Source organism: Cucumis sativus, chromosome 3 (genome assembly GCF_000004075.3).
Source record: "Cucumis sativus cultivar 9930 chromosome 3, Cucumber_9930_V3, whole genome shotgun sequence".
Lineage (NCBI taxonomy): Eukaryota > Viridiplantae > Streptophyta > Magnoliopsida > Cucurbitales > Cucurbitaceae > Cucumis > Cucumis sativus.
In genome coordinates, this window is record NC_026657.2 from 34,984,742 (window position 1) to 35,012,220 (window position 27,479).

At 36.4% G+C, this 27,479-nt stretch overlaps 2 protein-coding genes across 2 annotated transcripts; both read left to right on the forward strand.

Annotated features, from left to right (window-relative positions):
* Positions 1 to 1,159: 1,159 nt before the first annotated feature.
* LOC101203075 (syntaxin-132) lies at positions 1,160 to 23,848 on the forward strand. The gene is made up of 13 exons (XM_004141082.3): positions 1,160 to 1,430; positions 6,142 to 6,252; positions 6,379 to 6,435; positions 12,013 to 12,061; positions 15,258 to 15,346; positions 15,511 to 15,584; positions 21,837 to 21,879; positions 21,964 to 22,024; positions 22,116 to 22,141; positions 22,233 to 22,310; positions 22,502 to 22,582; positions 23,251 to 23,316; positions 23,439 to 23,848. The coding sequence occupies exons 1-13, from the start codon at positions 1,413 to 1,415 to the stop codon at positions 23,610 to 23,612; spliced, it is 927 nt and encodes a 308-aa protein (XP_004141130.1). The 5' UTR covers positions 1,160 to 1,412; the 3' UTR covers positions 23,613 to 23,848.
* Positions 23,849 to 24,767: 919 nt separating this feature from the next.
* Positions 24,768 to 26,973, forward strand: LOC101203314 (transcription termination factor MTERF4, chloroplastic). The gene is made up of 2 exons (XM_004141083.3): positions 24,768 to 24,922; positions 25,244 to 26,973. Exon 2 carries the CDS (start codon positions 25,255 to 25,257, stop codon positions 26,803 to 26,805), a length of 1,551 nt encoding a protein of 516 aa, XP_004141131.1. The 5' UTR covers positions 24,768 to 24,922; positions 25,244 to 25,254; the 3' UTR covers positions 26,806 to 26,973.
* Positions 26,974 to 27,479: the final 506 nt, after the last annotated feature.

Sequence of the window (27,479 nt, forward strand, 5' to 3'; positions counted from 1 at the left end):
TCTTCATTTGGAGCAAGATAATGTCTTTTTCAGTGCTCATATCATGAGGCACAGCGTATTCTCTCAATTCTTTTAATCTTATCTTATGTAGGGTTAGGGCAAAAATAGGATTCAATACTTTTAATATTAATGTTGGCAAAAAAAAAAAAAAAAAAGAGTAGTTTCTTTTTTCAGTATTTTAATTTTCTTCTCATTAGTGTATTCACATGTCTTACGTATATAATAATTCATGCAATGTGTACAAAACAATCTATATCCTATTGACCTAGAAATAAATCATGACAAGAAACCCAATTGACGTAGAAATAAATCATGATATTACTATGCATTGTTATTTTGAAAATCATATCCTTATTTTACTATTGAAAATTTTAGTTTTTGTACATAGTTGAATCTCCGATCAATAGAAAAACGTGATGGTTAATGATGGAATGCAAGAAATCAAATATTGGTACGGTGCACATACAAATATAGAGAAGTAGCATGACTAAAAACTCACACTTATGTAAAAAGAAGCAATAGAATATCCTTTTACTTTCAAAATACGAATAATGCGTTATTCAAATGTAAAGGCAAAGAAGAAGTTTTAAAACATTTAATTGCATTAAATTAAATTTTTACTTTTACATGTGTTTATTGCAACAAACGTCGTTTCTTAAAAAAAAACTTGTTCTTGCAATCGGATCTATGTACATAAAGTAGAACAAGTAAAATCTTTATTCCAACACATACAATTGGGGATAGAGACAATATCAAAACTTTAATGGGAGGATAGAGTAGGAGCACATAAAGACAAGAGTTGTGTGTACTATTGATGCCAATACGATGATGTAATTCTTCAAGATAAAGACCTTCAAATTGATGCATTCTCAATACAACAGATATAATTGATATTGAATGATGTGACATAAGTTACAAATTTAGAAGAGAAAGACGTCTTTGAAGAGAAAATTTTAAAAAATAAAATAACATAGAAGTAAAATTAATAAGTTAAAGATACTATTTACAACGAGGAAATTTAAACCAAGAATCTCATGTCCTAAGTGACGTGAGGATGAGAGTTGAGCTAACCTCATTTTAAGCTTAATCTAATTTTTATAATATTTAATTATTCAATTATAATTATATAATAATAATATTTATATTTTTACTTTCATTTGGGAAGAAGAAGAGAAAAAGTATATTAAAAGGGAAAGGGCCTTCGTTTCCGCTCTGTCTCTGATCTGTCGCTCTCTCTATCTCTCTCTCTCTCTTTCTCTTTCTCTCTGTTGCTGTTCCAAATTTTGAACCTCAACGACGGATTTTCTCTGTTTCAGGAGCATTCAAAGCTTTGTTCCTATACCCATTTCTTTCCTCTTGAAGCTTTCATTCTCACACATTTCTCTGCCTGAACTTCCAAGCTCGTTTTCATAATGAACGATCTTCTTTCGGTAATTTTCCCCAAATTCTCTGTCCTTGTATTGCATTTTGTTGTTTTGCAGATGGGTTTCCTTTTTTTTTTTTTTCTCGATGATTTTGGAAGTTTTGACTTGTGGGTTTTGTCTTGAATTTGATCCAAGCTTTGTTTTGTTTTCCGGATTTGTTCGATCCAGTTTGCTTTTTGTTTACATGATAAAGGAATTAGACTTGTTGGTTTAATTTCACCTGTGGTTGTTTAGTGTAGTTTAGAGCTTGTGGAGTTTATGGGTGAATTCAATTTGGGTATTCTAGACACTGTTCGAGGGCTTGGCAAAACATGATTTTATCTTTGTCCACCAACTGTCCACCAACTGTCCTCTTATCTTCCATTTATTACCGGTTATGTAAAGGAGACGATGGCTACTTAGTCTTTAATTTCTCTGTTGCTAGAAGTGGTTTGACTTTTGTTGACTCTTTACTTCTCATTTCATAAAAAAAAAATCGTATTGTGACAGTACACCGATTTATTTAGATGGTTCTGTTATGATAAAAATAAGACGGTTAGGTCAGAACATAAAATTGAAAGCTTTTGGACTGAACGAAAGGTTGCAGAAAATGATGGATGTTTTTGGTGTGACATGATCCTTTGTGCGGTGTCAATGTTGCTACCGTTGGTGATACTGGTAAAGCACACTATGTGGTCATCAGGAACGTCAGTACTTTGATTCTCAAAAGTTTATCAGAAGTGCTGGTTGATTTTAGTTTAGAATTGAGTAAAGGGAACTATAGATTCTTCCATAAGATACCCATTTTCAGTTAGGGGCAAGAGCTCAGAATAGCATGGACAGACAGATGGATGGATCGTTTATACCTTGCATCATCATGAAAACTTTTTATTATGAACTTGTTTAATTATCTTTTCTATTTCCAACTCTTGGTCTATTATCTAGATTGTGAATAATAAGAGAATGACTGTAGAAAGACTTTGTGGGGATGATGAAGGAGAAGAACTGAATGTTTAGATTGCTAATGGTTGCTTCTTGGTTTTAATTACCATGATTTCAGCCTTTTATTCCCATCCAAGCTAGAGTGAAGAAACAGGTTGGAGATACAGAGCTTAGCTCCTTTGATTGGTGTTTGTGTAATGGTAGGTAAAGTTCACTGACTTTGGTAGTCAAGGGAAGCTGTTTTTCTTATAAGAAACAAATTTCATTGATATATGAAATTTACAAAAGAAGGGAAACATGCCCAAACCAAAGGAGTTACAGAAGACTTCTCCAATGTAAGCTCAAAGGAGTTAAGATGCATGCTTGCACCAATTTTTTAGGCTGTAAAATTAAATGTGTTTTGCAAGGCAGAGTTTTGAAATGCTGCTTCTTTAGTTTGAGGCCTCAATTTCTGAAAAAATCTTCATGTTAATAGAGGACTCGGTTGTTTTTATAAAGTTATAAGTAGGAAAGTTGCTTAACCGCTAACAAAGAAGATCTTAGAATTAATGACTCATAGTAAGTCTTTACTAGATTTTTTCCTTTTAAATAAGAAACTTTGCAACTGGAAATAATAACAAAATGGGTAGGTCATTAAGAGTTCCAATGAGCAGATAAATTGTGTATGCCACCGTGTATTTATTTTCTCTCAAATTTTTTTCAAAGAAAAAAAACGACTGCTTTCGAGGAGAAAGAATGAAATTAGCCCAGAAAAGAATCCTTTAGCGTAAGAGGCTCCAACATAAAATAATGTTGCCCAGCGAATAATTACAAAAAGTCTTAAAAAACAAAGGCTCAAAGAGAAACATGAAACTTCATCAAAGACTAGAGATCACTAGATCCCTTTCCACACCCATGAACACTGTTATTTCTCTCCACCCAAATACCCCATAATAGAGTGCACACCCTAGCAAGGCATAAGAAGCACCCTTTCCAAAACAAAGACAAATTGAGGAGGAACTCCCTGATTGAGTTTATAGCACTACCCCAACGAGCATGGACTTGTGAAAGAAGCGGTTCTATACTTATCTTAGATTCTTAAGAATTCACAACTCTAGAGAAGGTGACCAATTCTTTCTTCCGCTTTCAACAAAGAATACAAAAGAAAGGTCCCAGCAACTAAAGTGACATACTCGTGAGCCGATCCAAGGTGTTCACACGGCCATGAGGATGGCTTTGGCAAGTAAGACATGTCAAACAAAGAACCTGTCAAGGTATTGTTAGAAGTTGGGAACTTGATGGCTGATAATAAGATGAAATTAGCTGAATGGCTTTGGCATTTTCCCTTTGAATCCAACTCTCTGTGGGATAGAATCATTGGTAGCAAATTTGGTCCTCATTCTATTGAGTGGCCGTTAAGTAGGGTTCTTGGTGCTATTTGGAACTTGTGGAAGGCAATTTCTAAGGAGTTTCCTTCGTTTGCTCATTTGGTTCATTGTGTGGTAGGTGAGGGTATGGGTATATGCTTTTAGTAAGATCAATGGTGGGGGATAGACCCTTTGCTCTTTATTTCCCCGTCTTTATGAGTTTGTTGTTTGGTTAGGAAGCTCTTGTTCTATCTCTATTGAGCATTGTTGATCTTTATCTGATAAGGAAGTGATGGACATGTCCTCTCTTTTATCGTTGGTCAAAGGCCAAACCCTTTGGAGGGATTCTTGTTTAATTTCTTGTTTCGTCATCTGATTATTTAATAGACACTATTTTGTATAGACTATAGTTGGGAGTCTCTTTAGTGGGACTCTCTCTTTTCTCTTGCTATAGTTGACTTATGCTCTTGTATTCTTTCATTTTTTTTCTCAATGGAAGTCCTTTATTCTTAAAAAAAAAAAGAAAAGAGAAGATATTTGTGACTTCTTTGTGAATTATGCGTACAACCATAATCTATAAAAAATGATACACCATACAAATTTTGTGGTGGGATGATGCGTCTTTTTTATGAAAATTTGGGTGTTCAGTTATAGGGTTACTATCTTAAAAATCCTTGGAATTCAATGATGATTCCCTATAACAATTAAAAAGACTCTTAGACCCTATGCAGGAAATCTTTCAAAGGAAAGGAAAAATTTATTTGGTATGCAATACATTAAGGCCCTTTTTAGGAATCCTGGCTTCAAGGAATCTAACTTTTCCTAGATGCGGACACAAATTATTTTGTGAAAGGGGGTATTAGCCTAGCTTCAAAATGGAGTCTTTTTGTAGAACTTTTTGCAATTATGCTTTGGTAGATTTGGGTGGCAATTGTAGTGTGTTTATTGTTAAAATGTTGACCTAATTAAATTTAATATATCCTAGCAGGTTAAGATTTTGGGCAAATCAATTATTTAAGATGGTATTAGAGATGGAGGTTCTTGTGTTCATACCTATAATGTCATTTCCTCCCTAATTAATATTGGCTTCCACTTGTCAGCCTACAAGTGAGGGAGGTGTTGAAGTGTTGATATAATTAAGTCTCTACTATAACTCATCGACTTAAGCTTTTGGGTGAATTGGTTATTGAACATTTATTATATAAACCTCCTTGGGTGTTTGAGGATGCCTTATTCTCTTTCCTAAAAAATGAAGGACATTTTTTTCTAAAACAAAGGAGAGCCATAATCATGGTAAATGGTAGTAAAAGCCGTTTGGACTTTTCTTAGTGGTATGAAGATTTGTTTGTGGGTTCCTTTTGAAGGTTGTGGTTGATTGTGGAGGATTTTTTTCATAGTATAATTTTTGTTTGCAAGCTCTCTATTCTTTTGGGCAAATATATTGAAAAGGCCTTTGTTCTGGGTTAATGTTTATATACATGGCTATTTTTCTTTATAGGTATACTTGCTGTTATGCATTTTACCCTTTTCTTTTTCACTCCCTTTTGGAGTTGGAGTTTGGATCTCTGAATTTTTCTCCTTTTCATTATAACAATGAGAAGTTTTTTCTTTTTTAATAATCTTTCTGAAGCTATAAAAATAGCAGGCCTTTTTTATTTATTTTTTAAATAATTGTAACAAGTGGGTGGTTTGAAACAAAGAGGAATTGTTCTCTTTCAGGCTTGAGATTGGTCTTTGACTTACCTTATTTTGGTTTTCCATATCCATCTAGTTTTCTCTAAATCGATGAAAATTGTTACTCATTTCTGTCTGTCTGTGTGTGTGGGGTGGGGTGGGTAATCTAGAGATGGGTAGTAGGACGTAGCTACATGTTTAGTTTCTACTGTATGCTTTTCGAGGGTTTTGGCTCTTATAATTTTTTTTTCTGTTTTTGCATATTGGAGCCCTTTCTTGTTAGCTTCATTGGTTTCTGATGCATTCTTATCTACCCTCTTCTGTGATTTACTTTTTGTTTGAAATAATGTAAGTTTCCTATAAAAAACAGCATAAAGAGAGAAAGAGAAGCAAAGAACTATTCTAATTGAAAGCATGCATTTGTGCTGAATCAATTATGGGAAAGTTTAATATGAAATGGAAGTTAACTTAAGACTTGGTTATGTTTTGGGCTTCACTGTGGAATTTTTATTATGCCATGATATTTTATCCTTCACTAATGCTTTAGCATTAATTTCATTTTAGGATGTATTTGCTTTTTCATCCATACGTGCCTTATTTTAGTTTTGGGAGATTTTCGAATTAATTTCTAAATGACTAATATACAAGAAGATATAATACAAGAAAATTCAAACAAGGAAATTAGCTAATAAATCCAAACGAAATAGAGATAAAATATTTTACAAAAGAAGAGTTAATCTACACTTTCATTAACGGAACTTGATATTGTTTTGAAGGATTCCTTTGAGATCCGTCGGGGTCAACCTTCTGGAGGAAGAGACATTGAGCTAGGAGCAAATGCGCCTACTAGTGCAGGGGATCAGGGCATGGGGGATTTCTTCAAAAAGGTATTTGAATAATATTTTTTAACTCTTATGGTCGAGCAAGTGGAGAATTTGATGTTGCTACATAAGAGTGTTTTCAATAACTCAGCTCGAGGGTGCATTATAGTTGTGTTCTTTCATCTTATCCAGGTCCAAGAGATTGAAAAACAGAATGAGAAGCTGGATAGGCTATTGAGAAAGCTCCAGGTATAAATGTCTATTATTCTACCTTTTGGTGATATCTGTATTTTGAATGCAGCTCACTGGAATCCTGGATAATTGTCGTTTTTAGTTGATCGGGAAAAGATTGAATCCCCACGGAAGTGATTGATTGCCTATTGCTTTCAATTTTTTTTTTTTGAAAAAACCAATACACAGAATACAGAACATTCATAATGCTGTAAATTTAGGCTAAGCACCTAAATAGAACTGCAGATAAACTTTACCTTTGAAGAGCCATTCTTCAAGTTTTTCTCTAGGTTTCTAGTAGGGGGCTATCTTTAGCCTGGCCCCTGGGCTGTATTTTTTCCTTCTTGAATATATCCCTTTTGTCGTTTCCTATAAGAAAAGAGAAGTTGTAGGAGGAGGAAGGCAGAGAATTCTATAGATAATTTTAGGTTTGAGTTAGTATACTCAATAGTGGGGAGGTTCTACTACGAATACTTGGGTTATCTTGCAGTATATTATTCTAGTTCTGTTTTGGTTCTAATCAGATCCTCAGGATCTTTTAAGTGTATCACCCATCTGTGAGAGAATCAGAACTGTTGGGGCTTCTAGTTGGAGGGTTGGTTTTGGCGTTTAATGCAATTCAAACTTTCTGGGATTGAATTTCATGTGACATTTGATTTATTTATTGAAAGGAGAGACAAAGAGCACACACCAATTTGTGTGGAAACCCGAGTATTGGGAGAAAAACCACGATTGTTTGTCGTTATTATTTTCTAATGAATAATACAATAGGTACAAAGGAGAATAAATAGAGAATACAAGGGAATAAAAAAGGAAAATATTTAGGAAATAAGGAAAATATTCCCATAATCTTTTCATAAACATTCTAGGATTCTAACAAGGAAAATATTTAGAAAATAAGGAAAGGATTCCAACACTCCCCCTCAAGCTGGGACGTAATATCAATGAGACCTAACTTGCTAACACAAAAATGGAAGTTTTGGTCTGAGAAGCCCCTTGGTAAGAACATCAGCAACTTGTTGACCCAAAGGGATGTACGAAATGCATATGCTCCCATTTTCAAGTCTTTCTTTGATGAAATGTCGATCAATCTCAACATGTTTAGTTCTATCATGTTGAACATGGTTGTTAGCAATACTAATAGCAGTTTTATTATCACATAAAAGCTTCAATGGTGTCTCACATTCTCGATGAAGATCGGACAGGACTTTCTGAAGCCAAATTTCCTCACACATTCCCAAACTCATAGCTCTGAATTCGGCCTCAGCGCTGTTCCTGACCACAACACTTTGCTTCTTACTCTCCAAGTTATCAGATTGCCCCAAACAAAGGTACAATAACTTGATGTAGACTTTTTATCAACAACAGATCCTGCCCAATCCAAGTCAGTATATGCCTCAATGGTCTTTCTGTCTGTTTTTCTAAACATCGGCCCTTTACCAGGTGTTGTTTTTAAATATCTCAAAATTTGGTTGACAACTTTCATGTGTTCCTCATAAGGAGCTTGCATAAACTGGCTGACAACACTCACAACAAAGGAAATATCAGGACGAGTATGGGATAAGTAAATTAATTTACCCACAAGGCGCTGATATCGTTCTTTATCAACTGAAACTTGATCATCAGAGTTTCCTAGTTTACAGTTGAATTCCATAGGAGTGTCAGCGGGACGACATCCCAGCATACCTGTCTTGGTTAGCAAATTAAGGGTGTATTTTCTTTGAGACATGGAGATACCTTCTTTAGATCTGGCCACCTCCATTCCAAGGAAATATTTCAGATTTTTCAGATCCTTGATTTCAAATTCATCACCCATTCTTTGTTTTAGTTGACTGATTTTTGTCTGATCATCTCTAGTCAAAACAATGTCATCCACGTAAACTATTAGAACAACAATCTTCCTTGTCTTGGAAACCTTTGTAAATAAAGTATGATCAGAGTGTCTCTGACTATACCCTTGGGACTTGACAAAGGTAGTAAATCTATCAAACCATGCTCTGGAAGATTGTTTCAGACCATATAGGGATTTCTGGAGTTTACACACTTGTTGACCAAACTGGGCTTCAAATCCAGGCAGGGGGCTCATGTAGACTTCCTCCACAAGGTCTCTATTCAAAAAGACATTCTTAACATCTAGTTGGTATAGAGGCCAATCTTTGTTCACAACAACAGATAACAGAACTCTAACAGTATTCAACTTAGCAACCGGAGAAAAAGTTTCTGAATAGTCAATACCATAGGTTTGAGTAAATCCCTTTGCAATTAACCTTGCTTTGTGTCTGTCAACTGTTTCATCTGCTTTGTATTTGAGAGTGAACACCCATTTGCATCCCACAGGCTTCTGTCCCTTTGGTGGAACACAAATCTTCCAAGTGTTATTCTTTTCGAGAGCTTTCATTTCTTCCATGACAACATTCTTCCATTCAGGACATTCTAATGCAGTGTGAATATTTTTCGGTATTGTGGTAGAGTTAAGGCTGGCAGTAAAAGCTCTGAACTGTGGTGAGAGATTCTTGTATGACACATAATTACATATGGAGTGCTTTGTGTAGGACCTTGTACCTTTCCTCCGTGCAATAGGAAGATCAAGAGATGAATCATATCTGCTACTATTTTCAGTATGTTCAGCAACAACCTCGTTTTCAATAATTCTGTCCTCTCTGTCTATAATGGCCTCATCAATACTGCCCTGCTCACCCATATCTTCCAGAATAGTTGTCTCAGACCTGTCATTCTCACATGTTCTGTTATTAATTGAATCAATCATACATTGATCTCTTATTGGTTCAGAATCTTGCACTGGAGCCGTGTGAACAACATGAGACTCAACTTCCTTTCTGAGATTTCTCCTATAGTAAGTTTTCCAAGGAACTTGATTTGTTGGTAAGACTGTACTATGAGGGCTATGGTCAAGTAAGGTAACCATAGTAGGATAAGAAGACTCTACGGGAAGTATATAGTTAGACTCTTCACTCACATTCTCCCCCTGAAGTAGACTAACGAGAAAAAAAGGACGATCTTCAGTAAAGGTGACGTCCATGGTAACAAAGTACGTGAAGAAGGATGAAAACATTTATAGCCTCGTTGGTGTAGAGGATATTCAACAAACACGCAAGCCTGAGCCCTAGGAGTAAATTTAGTTTGGTTAGGACCATGGCTATGGACATAGGCAGTGCAACTGAACACCCGAAGGGAACATCAGGGATGAGACGAGTGAAGGGATAGGATTCTTTGAGGCAATTTAACGGTGTCTGGAAGTGAAGGACACGAGAAGGCATGCGGTTTATGAGATGAGCTGCAGTAAGAATGACATCACCCCAAAGATAGGAAGGAAGAGAAGTGGACAACATAAGGGAACGAGCAACTTTCAAAAGGTGACGATTTTTTCGTTCGACAACCCCATTTTGTTGGGGGGTGTAAGCACATGAACTTTGGTGAACAATTCCTTTAGAGGACAAGAACTCGTTAAGAGAGTGGTTTTGAAACTCACGACCATTATCACTTCGCAGAATTGCAATCTTTGAATTGAATTGCGTTTCTATGGTGTTATAGAAGTCTCAGAATGTGGAGGTAGCTTCAGATTTGTCGGAGATCAGGAAAAACCCAAGTAAGACGAGTATGGTCATCAATAAAGCTCACAAACCATCGTTTCCCAGAGGAGGTAGTGACCTTGGATGGTCCCCAAACATAACTATGGACAAGAGTAAAAGGTTGAGTTGGCTTATAGGGTTGCGAAGGAAATGAGACTCGGTGATGTTTAGCTTTTATGCATATATCACAAGATAAGGAAGAAACATCAACTTTGAAGAAAAGATGAGGAAATAGGTATTTCATATATTTAAAGTTGGGATGACCTAAACGGAAATGCCACACTATAGGGTCTTTTTCAGAGGTTGTAAAGTAGGATGATAAAAGACTGGTCCTAGAAATACTACTAGAGGGGGCATCATCATCAAGTAAGTAAAGACCCCTATTGTGTTGGACAATGCCAATCATCTTCCCCGAGCTCAAGTCTTGAAAAGAAACAGAATCAGGTAAGAATATTACTTTGCAGTTTAGTTCACGAGTAATCTTACTAATCGACAAAAGATTATATGAAATTCGTGGCACATGCAACACATTGTGTAATGAGAACTCGTCAAAAAGAGAAATCTTCCCTTTCCCGGCAATGGGAGCTAAGGAGCCGTCAACAATTTTTATCTTCTTATTTCCAGCACACATAATGTAAGACACAAAGTGTTCAGAGGAACCGGTTAAATGATCAGTGGCACCTGAGTCCAAGATCCAAAGATTCTTTCCATCAATACTAATGAGACTAAAGGACTGAGGTATACCTGACTGGACAATAGCTCCAAGTGTGGTAGGACTAGCATTCTTACTCACATGGAAGAAGATAAAATAGGGAATGAGGATACCAGATTCTTAGAATACATCGGTACAGGAGTGTTGGATGTCGTCCCTAGGGTAGCCTCAATTGCTGCAATCTGTTGTTGCAGCCCTTCCAGTTGTTGCTGAGTTATTCTTGATGAGGAAGCTTACACGATAGGGTTGGAATGTGCCGAAAATTCACCAACCTCAAATGTTGAGTGAATTTGGGGATTCTTATCATCAGGGTAATAAATGAGGTTATTGGGTGGCATGACATACAAATTTGATTGCAGAAGTGGTGATCGCCGGTTGGAATTAGGTGGTAGAACACGAATTGGCACGTGGGGAACACTACAGGCAGCAGATGAAGAACGAGGGTGGCACGGTTGGGTTGGCCGGCAGCGTCTGAACACAATGGACCGGCGCGTGGGATGCGTGTGGCGGCGCGTGGGCGGGTTCTGGCTGTGCGGACAATGAGAATATTTGCCGAATTATGTTTCCCGCATTTTCTGAAGGCGGCGGAACCATTCGTCCATGATAGCATTGATCTGAGCATTTACAACGGCGGTGACGACGACACTAAAACTGGTGGCTGTTTCCTTTGTGTGATTTCCATCACTGGTTGTGTTTTCTAGGGTGTGTTCAATGTCTTGCTATGATACCATATTGAAAGGAGAGACAAAAAGCACACACCAATTTACGTGAAAACCCGAGTACCGGAAGAAAAACCACGATTGTTTGTCGTTATTAGGTACAAGGGAGAATAAATAGAGAATACAAGGGAATAAAAAAGGAAAAGATTTAGGAAATAAGGAAAATATTCCCATAATCTTTCCTTAAACATTCTAGGATTCTAACAAGGAACATATTTAGAAAATAAGGAAAGGATTCCAAGAATTTTTTAATAACCTCAATAGTGGGCATACTCAAGTATTTGTTTTGAACACTTCTCTCTCCCTTGTATGCGGTGGGGGAGGGACATTATTTATACATAATCCTGTCCTGTTTATACAATAATGGAATATTTTGAGGATATTATGTTGCTACTCAATGCGATCTATGAAGAGAGCCTTGAGTTGTAAGTTTTCTAGAATATAAAGTTTATTTTCAAGTTGCAAGAAACCTTGGTGTAAGAATAGGTGAAAAACGTAATGTTTTCGTTATTAAGTATTCATCATAATGTTGTGATTTCTCTTTTTTGGCCTGTTGTCCCAAACTTGGTTCTAGGATTCACATGAGGAGTCCAAAGCTGTGACCAAAGCTCCAGCAATGAAAGGTAATCTTTATAACCACACATAATTTTTGTATCCTACTTTTTCCTTAAAACTTATGTTTGTTTGAGATCTCTGGAAATTTATTTGCACAGCCTCGTTTTTGGTTTCTATTGCATATACTCTATGGTCTCACAAATGTAGTTCATAGAACTAATGAACTATCCAATAATATGTGGTGGATGAACAAAGTGAAATGGAAATTAAGGTGTAGTGAAATGACAGATGAAATTTTACCAACACACAAAGCTTTATCTCCTAACACACTGTGCCCAAGCATAAGTAGATGCATGAGCAAATAATACTGGGTTTGTATTTGAGGGTTGGTTCTTTGGGGAAAATTTCTTTCCCTTAGATGTGTTGAAGAAAGAAACCATACAATGCTCACACAGGGCAAGTAGGTAACCAAATAACCTTCTTGCAACCAAAAACGGGTAACCCACTATAAGGATGTTGTTGGAAAGAGCAGTAGCCCAACAAAAAACCTCCAAAATGAGATTCCAACATTGTTGAGCAAAAGGACAATGAATAATAATGTGGGCCGGGGACTCAGCATTAACATAACACATAATACACCAAGATGGTCAATGAGACATATAAGGCATACGACTTTGGAGATGATCAGTAGTGTTAATTGGTTTATGGGTAAGCTCCTAGAGAAAAAGAATAATTTTCTTCGGGAAATGATCCATCCAAATAACTAAATAAAAATCCCAATCAAAAGACTCGAGAGCACCTGTCAAGTCATCCATAATAGATTTTATAGTAAAAGTAGATGAGGAGTCCATAGCCCATCTCCAAAAATTAGGCACCATACAAAATCTGACATTGGACAAAATTGTAGACAGAAAGGCCCATTCCTGAATTTTAGGGTCAGTAAAACGGTGACGAAAGTGCAAGTCCCAAGTCTTAGAATCAGCAAGCCACGCTTCAACAACAAAAATATCAGGAGTACAATAGAGATGGAACAAATGAGGGAAAATCACAAAGAGCGTACCACAATCATGCCAACGATCTTTCCAAAAAGAGATAGTGTCACTAGTACCAAGACAATGTTGAGTCAAAGAAACAACTAAGTTAGTAGTATGGCAGTCGCTCCATGGAGACTTTGATGACCTTCTAGCAGTAGTTGGCCAAACACAAGAGGGATGGTAGTACTTAGCCACATTTAGCTTACGCCACAGCATCATGCTCGTGTCAAAACCTCTGGATCCATTTAGCCAAAAGGGCATAATTTCGATGGCGGAAATTACCAATACCGCTTAGGGTGCTGTGTAGTAATCCAATTAACATTATGCATACCATTTTCAAGAACCATCCCAAAGAAAGTCACGAATCAGTTTTTCCAACCAAATAACATCATTAGGTGCAAGAAAAAGTGTATGACGACCACCCTTGGAGATATAGGCATGTTTCCAGTTATGAAGCTTATGATTTCTCAATAATTGGTTGCCAAAAATCATCGATTTAGAATTACCACCAAGGGGAAGACCAAGATAAGAGGCTGGCCAATGACCCCTTTTACACCCAAAAGCAGACACCATCCAATGCAGATCATCATCAGAAATATGAATACCAAGAATCTCACTATTAGAGAGGTTTATAGATAAGCTAGAAGCTTGTTCGAAAACATGAGTAACCTCAAATAAATGTGTAAGTGCAGCACGATCAGCAGTGGAAAAGAGCAAGCTGTAGTCGGCAATTTGCAAGTGATTCAGAAAAAAACTAGAAGCACCAATATGTTGAGTGGCAATCAAGTTTTTAGATATACTATGGTCCAACAGACGACTTAAGCAATCAACAACCAATATAAAAAGAAAAGGAGAAAGCAGATCATCTTGTCTGATACCACCATGGGTGGGGATAATCTTACCACCAGGTCTACCATTGATAATGATAGAAAAGTTTGCACTAGAGATGTAACCTTGAATCCACTTACGCCAAACCCTTCCAAAGCCTTTAGCCTGAAGAATGGCATCCAAAATGTCCCAATCAACTGTATCAAATGCCTTTTCAAGATCAAGTTTAATATAAACACACCCTTCTTTTGTTCATGAAACCAATCATCAACCATTTCCTTTGCCATAAGGGATGCATCCAGAATCTGTCTATTCTCAACAAAAGTAAGTTGGTTCAAAGCAATGGTGGAAGGAAGAACCTGCTTCAAATGTTTCGATAATACCCAAGCAATAAATCTTCTAAGCACAAGGAATGAGGCTAATCGTCTGGTAATCAGAGACCTGTCTTTGCATCCATTTTCTTGGGGATGAGAGTCATGAGACATATATAGGTTTCATTTAGGGAGGCATTGATAATTCCAGAATCAAAGAAATCATGGATCATAGTCATAGTATCACCTTTTAAAGTAGGCCAGAAAAATTTGAAAAATTCAGCAGTAAAACCATCTGGACTGGGAGAATTATTAGCCAAGAGAAGAAATAGCCAAGAAAACCTCCTCGTCCGAAAATGGACGTTCAAGATCAGCAGCAATAACAGTCGATATTGGACTCCAATTCACATTTGTGGGAAGGAACCACGAACCACCCTTCTTAGTAAAGAGTTCTGTGTAAAAATTGCAAAATTCAGATTCAGTACTGTCAATATGCAAAAGGCTCTAACCTTTTCTAGAGAGGATTTCAGTTATCGAACTCTTCCTTTTTCAGGCAGCAACCATACAATGAAAAGAATGTGTATTTTCATCCCCAATCCATGAACCATTTAAGTTTACAACGTTGCCGCCATTGGATGTGCTCTTGAGCTGTTAATTGTTCGATTTGTTCTCTCAATGAACGACTTGTAGATAGTTGTTCTTCAGAAAGTTGTGTCCCGTTGCTGATGTTGTTCAACTATCAAGCTGTCAAGAAACTTTATGTACTGTTTTTCGACCTATGGTTGTGGATTGTGCATGTTGAGATCACTACCATGGGTATTGACTAAAAATGCTAAAAAACTTCATTCTGTTTTCATGGATATATGGGTGCACGTCATTCTATCAAAGTTCTTTATCATTTAGGGAAATTAATATAATTTGGTTTCATTTTCAAAGGTTAATATTATCTGATTCTTTTGGCTAAAGATTTTCCCTCCTTTAATCTAATTTTTAGTTTATGCTTAGGGGCTGCATGGTTAGGTTATGCATTATATTGGTAGTTTCTAGAGATTCCATATTCATCAAAGTTACTAATGTGCCTTGTACTCCAGCGATCAAGCAGCGGATGGAAAAAGATGTCGATGAGGTTGGGAAAGTCGCACGTTATGTGAAGACTAAAGTTGAAGAACTCGACAGAGAGGTAAGTCCTTTTTCTGCATCGACTTGATATTGAATGTTCCAACAATCTATTGCCACACTTTTGTTTCTAGTAGTAGTAAGTTCTAATATGCCATGTTTTTAAGAAAGGATTGTTGAGGCACCCTTACTCCCATATTTATCATTTTTGGGGTGTTGGTGTTACAGAATCTGTCAAATAGGCAGAAGCTCGGGTGTGGAAAAGGATCAGGTGTAGATAGATCAAGAACAGCAACTACTCTGTATGTTGCATTCCAGCTTTTTTGAATCATATAGCTTCTTTCTTTTTATGATTGTTCCCACGTTAATTGAAAACTGTTTCATAATTAATGAGATAAATACAAGCCACTGTGTTTATGATGCGTCTGTTTTTACTATTACCATATGGGCCAACTTTTTTAAGTAAGATAAAAGTTAAAACATTGTGCCTTCAACTGCTAAATAGGAATATTGTAGGCTCTCTTTGATAATCATTTGGTTTTCACCTTTGGTTTTAATTTTTAAAATTAAGACTATATACACTACTCCTACCCTATGGAGCACAGACCCTTTGTTTTTTACCAAGTGTATTGTATGTGTTAGAAATGTGTTTTGGCACGAATAGTCTGGACATGTTTCAGACACATGTCTGCAAGCTAAACAGTCTGATGAATATATTATTTTTCTTTTCTAATTTCAAACAAAACTTGGAGATGACTTGTAGATCGCTCCAGAAAATATTTAACTAAAAAATTAGGGAAAAAGTTTGTGATTCTTATAATTGAATCCTAATATATTGATCAATCTTCGACTATTAGGACATCTTCATCCTCTAGTCATATCCAACTAAAACTTTTTATCTCTGTTAGGGATTGTTTGGCTCACCAAATTCTTGAGTTGGTGTTAAATAACTGAATTCCATCAACTTCAATAGTGTTGATTATTGCAGTTTGCTCAATTTATCGAAGAACTTCATCTTACCTTCTCTCTCTCATTTTCATATTTATCAAGGAACTCCAACTAACAACTCTACACTGTAAACAGACTTCCTAACTCCAGACTTTTGAACTCAACTCAGCACCCAAAAATCCCATTAATATTTCTCTGTTTTTATGATAAATTTACATGTTTTATCTATGTAAAAAGGTCAGTTCCCTCTCCTCTCTCCTCTCTCCTCTCTCCTCCCTCCACCATTCTCCCCGGATTAGCTAGGCCTCTTCGACGAGCCCCTCAACATGGAAATTGCTAGCTGCAAAGTTAACCAATCTCGCTATTGTGTTTGGAAAGAGAAAGAAAACTTTATTATTGAAGATGTGGAAGCTAGCAAATTCATATCAATCTTCGAAGCTCAACTTTGATGGACTTTGCACACTATTTCAGATTTCCTCAATAATCCAGGAGACCGCTTCTTCACGAAAGATGGTGAAGTTGACGGAGGGCAAATGAAGATCTTCAAGTTCCAAGCCAACTCAAGGTGGATCCTCAACTGTGACATTTGGTCTTATTCAGGCGGTTACTCTATCCTTAGAATCTGCTCAGGAGTTAATATGCAAGGTTGGTCCTCCTTCTGTAGAATGCTGAAAAAGTATGTAGACATAGTTGATTATCCTGTTGGTTCTCAGACATTTCTATTAAAGACCCCTTCCAGCCTTCGGTGGAAAAGCAAAGTTATGCTACGGTCAAATCCAAAATCTCCAACCAATCAGTACCTAGGTCTGGAAAAATGGTACCACGGCTGACTTTCAACCATAAAGGTCCTTCACCGGTCTCAGTTCGCCATTCCCCATCAATCCAAAAACCAAGTTAAGTGAAATCCATGAAGTGGCCAAGCTTAACTTTGATAACCTCTGGATTATCTCAAAACTTTTTGCTTCTGATGATTGGAGATCGATCCACAAATTTCTTGAATCGAAATTCCAAACCAGCATTGTTATTAACCCCCTATATGATGAAAATACCCTTATCAGTATTGATCAGGTCTCCCTGAGTGACCTCATTGGTAAAGTAGGTAAATGGCAAGCATAGGGTAATTTTCACCTAAAACTTGAAAAATGGGACAACTCGAAACATAGTAGGCCACTAGTGTTGAAAGACTATGGAGGTTGGCTTAAAGTTAAGAACCCTCCCCTTGATTTCTGGTGTAGAAGTATTTTCGAAGCAGTTGGAGACCATTTTGGAGGTCTCACAGAAATAGCCATTGAAACCCTCAATTTTACCAATTGTAATGAAGCTCATATTAAGGTCAAGAAGAACCAGTGTGGCTTTGTTCCCTCAACGATTGAAATTTCAAACCAAAAGAGGGGAAACATATTTTTACATTTTGGAGACTTTGAGTTTCTAAGCCCTCCTTTTTTATGTGCAAGACGTTTACAGTAATTCCATAGACTGGTTGAGGGTAAGAGAAGCATTGCTTGATGAGGGGTGTGATATTTCCTCCTTCCCACAATTACTTAATGTACCAAGATCGGTTTTGCAACCTTACCAAGATGTAGAAACCCTTTTCAATCTCTGCAACATTTTCCGGCCACCTCTCTGACCCCGGAGAAGATGAAAGGTTCTGTTACATAGGTGGCAGCCAACTCCATTGGGCAGGAACCTGAACAGTCTCCACTTTTAATTAATGAAACTTCTATTGGACACAACTGTATCAAAAAGAAAAGGGTAATTTGACAGCTACCCTTTAATTTGACAGCTGTAAACATAAGTAGAGAGAGAAAAAAGGGTAAATTCCCTTTAATTACTATCATGCATAATTATAAAATTTTAAAAGTAATTAAAGATAACGGTTTTCCCTCCAACCAACGGCAATTTCCTAATCTGACCTCCACAGATCCTTCTCCTTAAGTATATGGTTTCTGTAACAAGACTAAATCTTCACAAGGTGACAAATCTCTACGAGTACAAGCTCCGAAAATTCTGAAGTACTATTCTCGGAAGCATACTTTTAATAATTTATGGATCGCCTTATTGAAGTCTGAGTTGAATGGATGTAACATCAAAATACCATTTTCAGCCCCCTCTCGGAAGCATAGTTCACAACCTTCTATTTCAGCAAAAAATCCAGACCTTTTGGAGGTTTGCAGCTCCAAAATCTAGACTTCTAATTGCCTTTTCAGGTCAGTAAACTCAGGCTCTCCTACCAAGCATTTCAAATACTTAAAACTCCCCAATTTTAACTCTAAAGTTAATTTGTTGCCAGGCTTCCCTTGTCGTGCTGCCATTGACAAACTGACCCTCAAGACCTTGGAGTCTCCATTTAGTTTCTGTAGTGAGGAATCCTTGGGATTTCACAATGGTTTTGATTTCAAGAGTAATGAGGAAATTGAAGGGGCTGACCTCTCTTCCCTATTTGATGGAGCCAATGTTGTTCCCATCAAATTTCCCTCGGAATTGCCTAAGGATCTGCTACCCTTAGTCAATATTGTGGCATCATTTTAGTTTAGGGGTTTAAATGACATCAAAAAAAGAGCAGGCTTGAAGAAATTGATAAAAAATCATAATCCAGATATCGTCTTGATACAAGAATAAAAAATGAAAGTCGTCAATTCTGTACTTATAAAATCAATATGGAGTTCTAGAGACATCGGCTGGGAATTCGTGGAATCAATAGGTGCCTCCGGAGGAATATTGACAATGTGGGACAATAGTTTAATTTCAGTATTTGAGCAAGGCAGATTCTCTGTTAATTCTCTCTCAGCCTACTTAATCTCTGCCTCCCCAATGGATAAAAAACTCTTTAAAGCCCTATGGAAATCATGCTGCCTCGGAGATTGAACATCTTGATGTGGACCATGCTTTACGGGTCCCTAAATTGTGCAGAAATTCCCCAAAAGAAGTTCCCAAGCAGGTGCCTCTAGCCTTCGGTTTGCCCTCTCTGTATGAATGCTAACGAGTCTTTGCTTCATCTCTTCCTGCTTTGCCTCTAGTCCTCCTATTGTTGGAGCGGTTTCTTCTCCATCTTTGATATTGCTTGGGTCTTTGATGCCTCCCTCAGCTCCTTGGTGCTTTAGCTATTGGAGGGTCTGCCTTTACCTAAGAAACCTCGACTGATTTGGTTAAATCTACTAAAAGCTCTTTTAGCGAAATTATGGTTTGAACGCAATCAACGGATCTTTCATGACAAGAAAAGACCAAGCTCAAAAATCTTCAATTCAGTGCAATGTAATGCAGCAGCTTAGTGCTCTCCCAACAAGAATTTTGCAAATTACTCCACTCAAGACCTTTTGTCTCAACTGGACAGTTTTTCTATCTCAGTTAGTTTCTTAGGCCGCTTCTGATGTGTTTCTCCCTATCTGGACTTCCATGGAGCTTATTTCTATGCCTTCTTTTTTATTCTCACATTAGTATTTTTGTTGTGTTAAGAAGGCTCAGCCGGTCCAACTTTGTGTTTCTGCCCTACTTTCTTTTCTTTTCTAGTTTTCGGTGGTCTTTTAGTTTTGCTATAATAGGCTGGATTTCGCTCTCATTGTATGAGGCTGGACTTCGTTCTCATTGCTGTAATATGCTAGTTTTATTTGGGATATGATGTTTTGGTGCCAAGGGAGTGTCAAGTTAGTTGAGATGTCTGGGTGCACCTTTTGATCCCCTAGTTTTTCTTTTGCTTGTTTAGACTTCTTTATTGTGCTCACTATATATTTCTCTTGTACATTGAGTTCTATTTATTAATAAAGAAGTTTGCTCCGTTTCAAAAAATAAGTATTAATATGTCAATATAGACATATTTTACTATAAAAAAGAAGTTTCCCCAACATGTTTGTGTCTTACGTCTTAAGATATCAACATGTCGTCATGTTCGTGTCATGCTGTTTAGCTTCCACATTTGTTTTGTTATTTAGTTTATATGGATGTTTCAAACTCCAAGTCAAGATTTAAATACTAAAAAGTGTACTTTAGCTATGAATTCAAACATTCCCTTGAAAGCTCTTTACTAATGTCTTAACTCTATGTTGCTTTGGTTCTTTCATTGTTTCTTCTTTGTGATTGTTTGTTGGTCGTTTTCCCTATAATATTGCTCGAGTTCATCTTTGTTTAGTTTATTTGGATGGTTTTGTCTTTTTCTTATTTTGCTCTAAGTATAATACTCTTGTACTTTGAGCATTAGTCTCATTTATTATTAATAAAGAGGCTTGCCTGCGTCTCAAAAAATTCAAACATTTCATTAAGTAAAATGAAAATCATTTAAAAAAAACTGTGAGAACATAATCACAATAATTGTATCAATTTAATCCCTGAAATTGTAAGTATTCCATTTACACCTTTTTCTATATTTTATTAGACCTATTGTATAGCACTTGTTCCGTTTCATCTTAAAAAGTTATCGTATTGAACTTGCAAGTAGTGAGTGAGCTGAGCTTCAGATTCTTAAGGGGCTTTAGTCTCACTGGAAAGAAGGGGTTATAATCAACCAATGTTAGTGGTCGTCGGCTCCTGTTGAATTTTTTTTTTTCATTCATTCATTCATTCCTTTGTATTCAAGCTGGAAAATTCTATGGGATTACCGAAGTCTATGTCGATTCATTAATCTAATTTGGAAAATGGATTTTGATCATGAATTGTGTTTGGGAAGATCCTAGAGTTTTTTTTTACCAAGCAAGCTTCTCCGCATAAGACCTCGATGGGGTCATCATCTCTTAGCCTCCTCGTGGTGTTCCTTCTCCAAGGATCTCAAGTTTGTCTCAGTGTGAGTTGATGGATGTCTCCTATAGTCTTTTATTTGTATTTGTATTTGTATTTCTTTGTACTTCTTTTGGTTTTGTTTTGCCTTTGGATATTACCCCTTTGTTTTGGTCTTTAGCTTGTTTGGATATGATGAGGGTGTCAACCCTTAGGAGTTAGGTGCACCTCTTGATCCATGGTTACATATGTTCATTGTATAATTCTTTTGTACTATGAGCTTTTGTCTCATTATTATTATATTAATAAAGAGACCGTCTCCTTTTCAAAAAACAAATTGTTATAGTCACGACTTTATTGAACAATATATGTTCTATAGGTTGTTTCCTTCGGTTCTAATTATACAATCATAAGTTTCACACAAGTTTTTTCCAGAAAAAATGTAATGAGTGAAGTAGGTTGATATACTTGTAAAAGTTTAGGGTTTAAATTGATATAATTGTTAGTTTAGTGTTTAAATTGATACAACTCCTAAAGTTTAGGGGTATAATTCGATATTTTCCCTAGAATTTGTTTGTGCAAGATTCTTATCTTAGATGGTTTTTCTTTTGTATAACTTAAAGAAAGCCTTGTATTTGCTTACAAATACAGAGAAAAAATGTAATAATATTTCTATTCCAAATTCAAGTGAAAAGGTGTTTTCTTGGATCTTGCTGTAGTTCGGCTATAATGTCAAGTCAAAGTTTAGTTTTTCTTTTTGATTTCTTTTTCCCATTTTTCGTTCAAATTTGTTATAATTCATATAGCTTCCTCAATTTGTAAATTTCATGAAGTCTTGTAAATATATTTTCTATGAATTGAATTTTCCGCTCGTTGATTGTGTTCTTTTTTGTTTTATTTAGTGCCTTAAAAAAGAAGTTAAAAGACAAGATGACTGAATTCCAGGTAAGTTTTTTTTTATCTCTTTATTGGATTCAAGTCATTATTGCTTAAAACCATGGGTTGAATATATTGCAATGATAACTGTAGATTTTACGGGAAAAAATCCATCAAGAGTATCGGGATGTTGTTGAGAGACGGGTTTTCACAGGTGTGTTCCCTCCCTCAGTCATGAAAATTCTAGTGCTTAAAGTTTTATAATTTTGGAGTTAGTTTTCACTGTTGGCTTCTTTGATTTTCAGTCACGGGTGCTAGGGCTGATGAAGAGGTAGTACTTCCACTATTCTTAGAATCCCTGTGGATCCCATTGATAATATTTTAATGTGCAACGGTCGTGTTTCAATTTTATGAACGTGCAGACCATTGAGAAATTAATTGAAACTGGGGATAGTGAACAAATTTTTCAGAAGGCAATTCAAGAACAAGGGCGAGGACAGGTATATTAGTTCTCCCTTATCATCACTTCCCCTTCTTCCTTTTCCCAGTAACATTATTTGCATTGAAGTTTTAGCGTTGAAAGTTTATGCTTTGAAGCTTTATTGGTGTACATGGTTATGAACATCTCAGTACACTTTTTGTGCCTTGATTCGTGTTGTTGATATTTTTCTTTTCATATATTACTTTGTAGGTAATGGACACTTTAGCTGAAATTCACGAACGTCACAGTGCAGTTAGAGAACTGGAAAGGAAGTTACTTGAGTTACAGCAGGTACATTTTTATGCATACAGGATCTTGATTCCCCAGAAATGGTAGCTATGTGAAGTCAAACATTGAGAAGAAAAGTTATCTACTATCAGCAGTATAATGTTTAATATAAATCTTATTTTGCTGTGCTGACATTCATTATTATCATTTCGCTCTTAAATTTTGCATCCAGTTGAATATCCAACTTTAGTTTGATTTCTTTTATGCAACTGCTAAGTCAACTCACCATGTTTGGATATTTAGACGGGCTGGTTGTACGATTGGTTTTTATGGCTGCTTCAATCCAATTATTTTTCAAGGCAGGTTAAGAAAAACATTGGATGAAATGAGAATAAGGAGTTTTAATTACCGTCTGGTGTCTATTTTAAACATTGAATGACATTGTATTAATTAGATTTGTCATAAATCCTTGAGGAATTTATAAACTACATTACTATAAACTTTAGCACCACCTCCTTTATGAGCTCTTCCGAGAGTGGTATCTTCAGAAAATTTTCCTGCAAGTACAATAGTTGTTGGCCTTGAATGTTCAAACTGCAATCTGAAGAGGCTTTTCTGTACCTCTTTTTTTATCTTTCCTTCTTTTTCTTTCCGATATCCATCTCTCATTCAAAAGAATCACAGTACATATAACAAAACATTACATCGACCAACTATCCTTAACTTTGCAGGTATTTCTCGATATGGCAGTATTGGTGGAGGCACAAGGGGATATGCTCGACAATATCGAATCACATGTAAATACTCTAATAGTTTGATCTTGGAATATCTTCATTTTGGAGTTGTAGGTGTGAAGTGTAACTAAATGTAAAATGAATTTGTAACTACACGATATTCATTCTGTTTGTAATTCTTTCAGGTTACAAGTGCAGTAGATCATGTGCAACAAGGGAATACTGCTCTTCAAAAGGCAAAGAAGCTACAAAAGAATTCTAGGAAATGGATGTGCATTGCCATCATAATCCTTCTAATCATTGTTGTGGTCATAGTAGTGGGAGTTCTTAAGCCATGGAATAATGGTAAGGGTGCCTAAGTGCCCAGCATCTTTCTGTATAAATATATCATTTCAAAGCCATTTGTACCTCTGCCTTTGACCTACAATTTGTGTTGATTTTGTGATCCATTTTTGGAACAAAGATGCTAGGTGTGTGTCATATTGTTTTCAAGATGAAGCATATATAAATATATGTGAGCATATTCTTTATCTCTTCAACAAAATGTGCATTTGCTTGTGCATTCTGTGAAATAAAACATTTTTCTCCAAGTTCAGTTCATTGGCCTCCCTTTTTTCTCAACCGCAAGGGGGTTTCAACCTGAGCTGTTTGTGGAATAACTTGACTTTCAGCATGTGGTAGCTATATTGGGATGTATTCAACTTCTCCTTCAAAATCAATTTTAATAATATGAAATTTTCGTTTACAAGATTAGTTATACAAATATAACCAAATAATAACGACCAAGTATTTGGTAAATAATAGATTAGGAGATTGATCTTTACGTACATATTATAAGTGCTTGAATTGAATTAACAGTTCAACCACAGCCCTGAATTCTCATATTTTGAAAAATCATCAATAATCTATTCTTTTTATTATACTGCAAATGGAAAACTGGATTTGAATCGATGAACACAATTAAAGTAATAGAAGTCTGGCCATTTGAACCTAGCAACTAAAACTAATAAAATGAACTTGCTATATCTACTCTACAAACTTTTTCCAATATAAAAGGTGTTAACTTTAAATAATACATAGACCACATATTTTTCAAAGAAATGCATGACAAATTTTGTTAAGGTGAGCAGGATAGATCCAAAATCAAGCCAAATGACCAAACTAAAGGTGGTCGGTAGGAGATAAAGAACGGTTCAATCGGTTTCGATTTGAAAAAAATCCAGATTGGTAACTTACTAAAAAATAAAATCAAGACTTGAACCGATTGATCAATCAACAAATGATCGGTTTGAACATTTAATAAACTGACTTCGACCGATCGATGTTCATCCCTAAATTTAATGTGAGTCGATCTTTTACTAACCATATGATTATCACCTAATGCATTCCTACTAGCAATATGAGACATTAGGTTTTGAAAATTGATGTTTAAATTTGGATAGCTACATGATGAAAAAAAAAAAACTTTAGATAACAAATGGAATTAACCTCAAAACTCATGAGTCTCAAAAAGAGCATATAGGCTTTGCTTATTTTATTTTATTTACTTTTGTGGAATATAGTCTTCCCCTGCTCCCCCTCTCCTCCGCCCTGTTCCTCTCGAAGAAGCTCAAATCCCATCGCCTGCCGCCGTCCACTACTCGACTTTCCTCCGGCTTCTAGGATACCGGTACGTCTCTCTCCATCTCTCAACCCAACCCACTACCTTGATTCTCGTCCAGTTTAGGGTTTCATTGTTATGCTCACATCGGCGACCATCTTTGGGTTTTTAGTACTTGCCGTTTCCACTGCTATTGCATTCGTGACAACTAAACTGAACTTTAGCCATCTATAATCACCTGTATATATTGATCTTACAAAATAAGTTTTTTTTTTTAGATTGTGTAAGCAAATTCAGTTTTAGGGTTTATTGCCTTCCTTGCTGTTTCTGTTTCTTTTTATGTTTCTGTTACGTTGTCTGATTTGCGCTGCTTTGTTCTCTCCTTGGCAGTTTTGATTCAAATGACTGCATTGTCATTTCTGAGGCCAAGAAAATCTGCTATCTGCTCCTTGGTTTTTGGCATTTCCCCTCAAGTTTTTGAGAAATTTGGCTTATTCTGCCCCAAGATTGTTAAATCCTTCCTGAATCCATGTGCCCATCAATCGCACATTCAAAGCTTTTGGAGGGTTTTTCCATTAGGTGTACTGTATTCGACTCAATCCTCAAAACTTCCTGAATATGAAATGCCTACGGTCACATGGGGAGCTGTTCAAGGGCGAAAAGAAAAACTTGTGTCCCGTGTCATAATCTGTGACTACTTAAAGAGTTTGGGGATTGTTCCTGATGAATTAGAACACTTGGAGTTGCCTTCTACTGTTGAAGTCATGAGAGAGCGTGTCGAGTTTCTTCAGAAGTTAGGATTGACAATCGATGACATTAACGAGTTCCCATTAATTCTAGGCTGTAGTGTTCGCAAAAATATGATACCTGTTCTAGGTTACTTAGAGAAAATTGGGATTCCAAGGCCGAAACTTGGAGAATTTATTAAGAATTATCCACAGGTCTTGCATGCCAGTGTCATTGTTGAGCTTGCTCCCGTCATTAAGCTTCTTCGTGGGCTCGATGTCGAGAAAGAAGATATTGGATATGTCCTCCAGAAATACCCTGAGCTTCTGGGTTTCAAGCTTGAGGGGACAATGAGTACATCTGTTGCATATCTTGTGAGTATAGGTGTTAATCCGAGAGATATTGGACCAATGGTCACACAGTACCCGTTCTTTCTGGGGATGAGGGTTGGAACCATGATCAAGCCCCTTGTTGAGTTTATTGTTTCTCTAGGTTTGCCGAAGAAGATAGTAGCAAGAATGCTCGAGAAGCGAGCATACATACTTGGTTACGATCTTGGAGAGACAGTGAAACCCAATATAGATTGCTTGCTAAGCTTTGGGATTAGGAAGGAGCTGCTTCCTTCAGTGATTGCACAATATCCACTAATTCTGGGGTTGCCTTTGAAAGCTAAGATGTCTTCTCAGCAATTCTTCTTTGACCTAAAGCTCAAGATTGATCCTGCAGGGTTCGCACAGGTGATCGAAAAAATGCCACAGATGGTCAGCCTTCACCAACATGTGATAATTAAACCTGCAGAATTCCTTCTTGAACGCGGTATAGCGTCCTCTGATGTAGCAAAGATGATCGTTCAATGCCCCCAGCTTCTTGCTTGTCGTGTACCACTCATGAAAAATAGTTACTACTTCTTCAAGTCTGATATGGGGAGGCCAATTAAAGAGCTTGTCGACTTCCCTGAATATTTTACATACAGTTTGGAATCGAGGATAAAACCAAGGTATCAGAGGCTGCAGAGCAAGGGAATCAGTTGTTCATTAAATTGGTTTCTCAACTGCAGTGATCAAAGGTTTGAGGAAAGACTGAAAGGTGAATTCATTGAGACAGAGAGTTTGAGGCCATCATTTTGTATGGGAGGGAGGTTAGAGCTGCCAAGTAATGAGACTATTGTGTCAGATGATGAGGATGAGTGTGATGAACAACTTCATAGACGCATTGTTTCTCTTTAGAAAATTCCCCCTTTTATTTACTCTATTCAATTCAATTCATCTTTTTGCTCTGTCTGTTTGGTTTGTGATCTTTTTTTGGTTTTATGTTTTTCTAAAACCAAATATACAAAGATAGTGGTGAGATTAAACATTGTATACTTGTTCTCACGAAGGATTTTCAAAAACTAACTCTTGAAAACAACCCTACCCTAAATTCAATGATATTTATTGTTCATTTAATTAATATATAAGGTTGCCAACTTCATTTCGTAAATTAAATACAAACATAATTTTTCTTCATATGTTTTCCATGTTAATCCAATTCAATCATCTTTGATTCCTTAAACTATCTCTATCTCTATGGATTATTTACTTTAGACACTAAAACTTTAAACTAACACACTTCTGAGAGTTATCAATGACATGTAATTTAGTTGGATGGTTACACAAAATTAGTGGTTTTTTTTTTGTTTTTGTTCTCTTATGTTCCTTCTTTTTGCTTTTGCCCAAAATCATAAACTTTTGATTGCGCCCATTGTGGTGATATTCAAATGTTTAGTTCTATCAAGTATGCTTTTACTATGTAAAAATTATTATTAACAATGTTGATATTGAATTGTATATGACCATATTCAGACCCATAATAACATTTTATGTAATAACAATTGTCTCAGGTGGACTTTGTTATCCCAAGT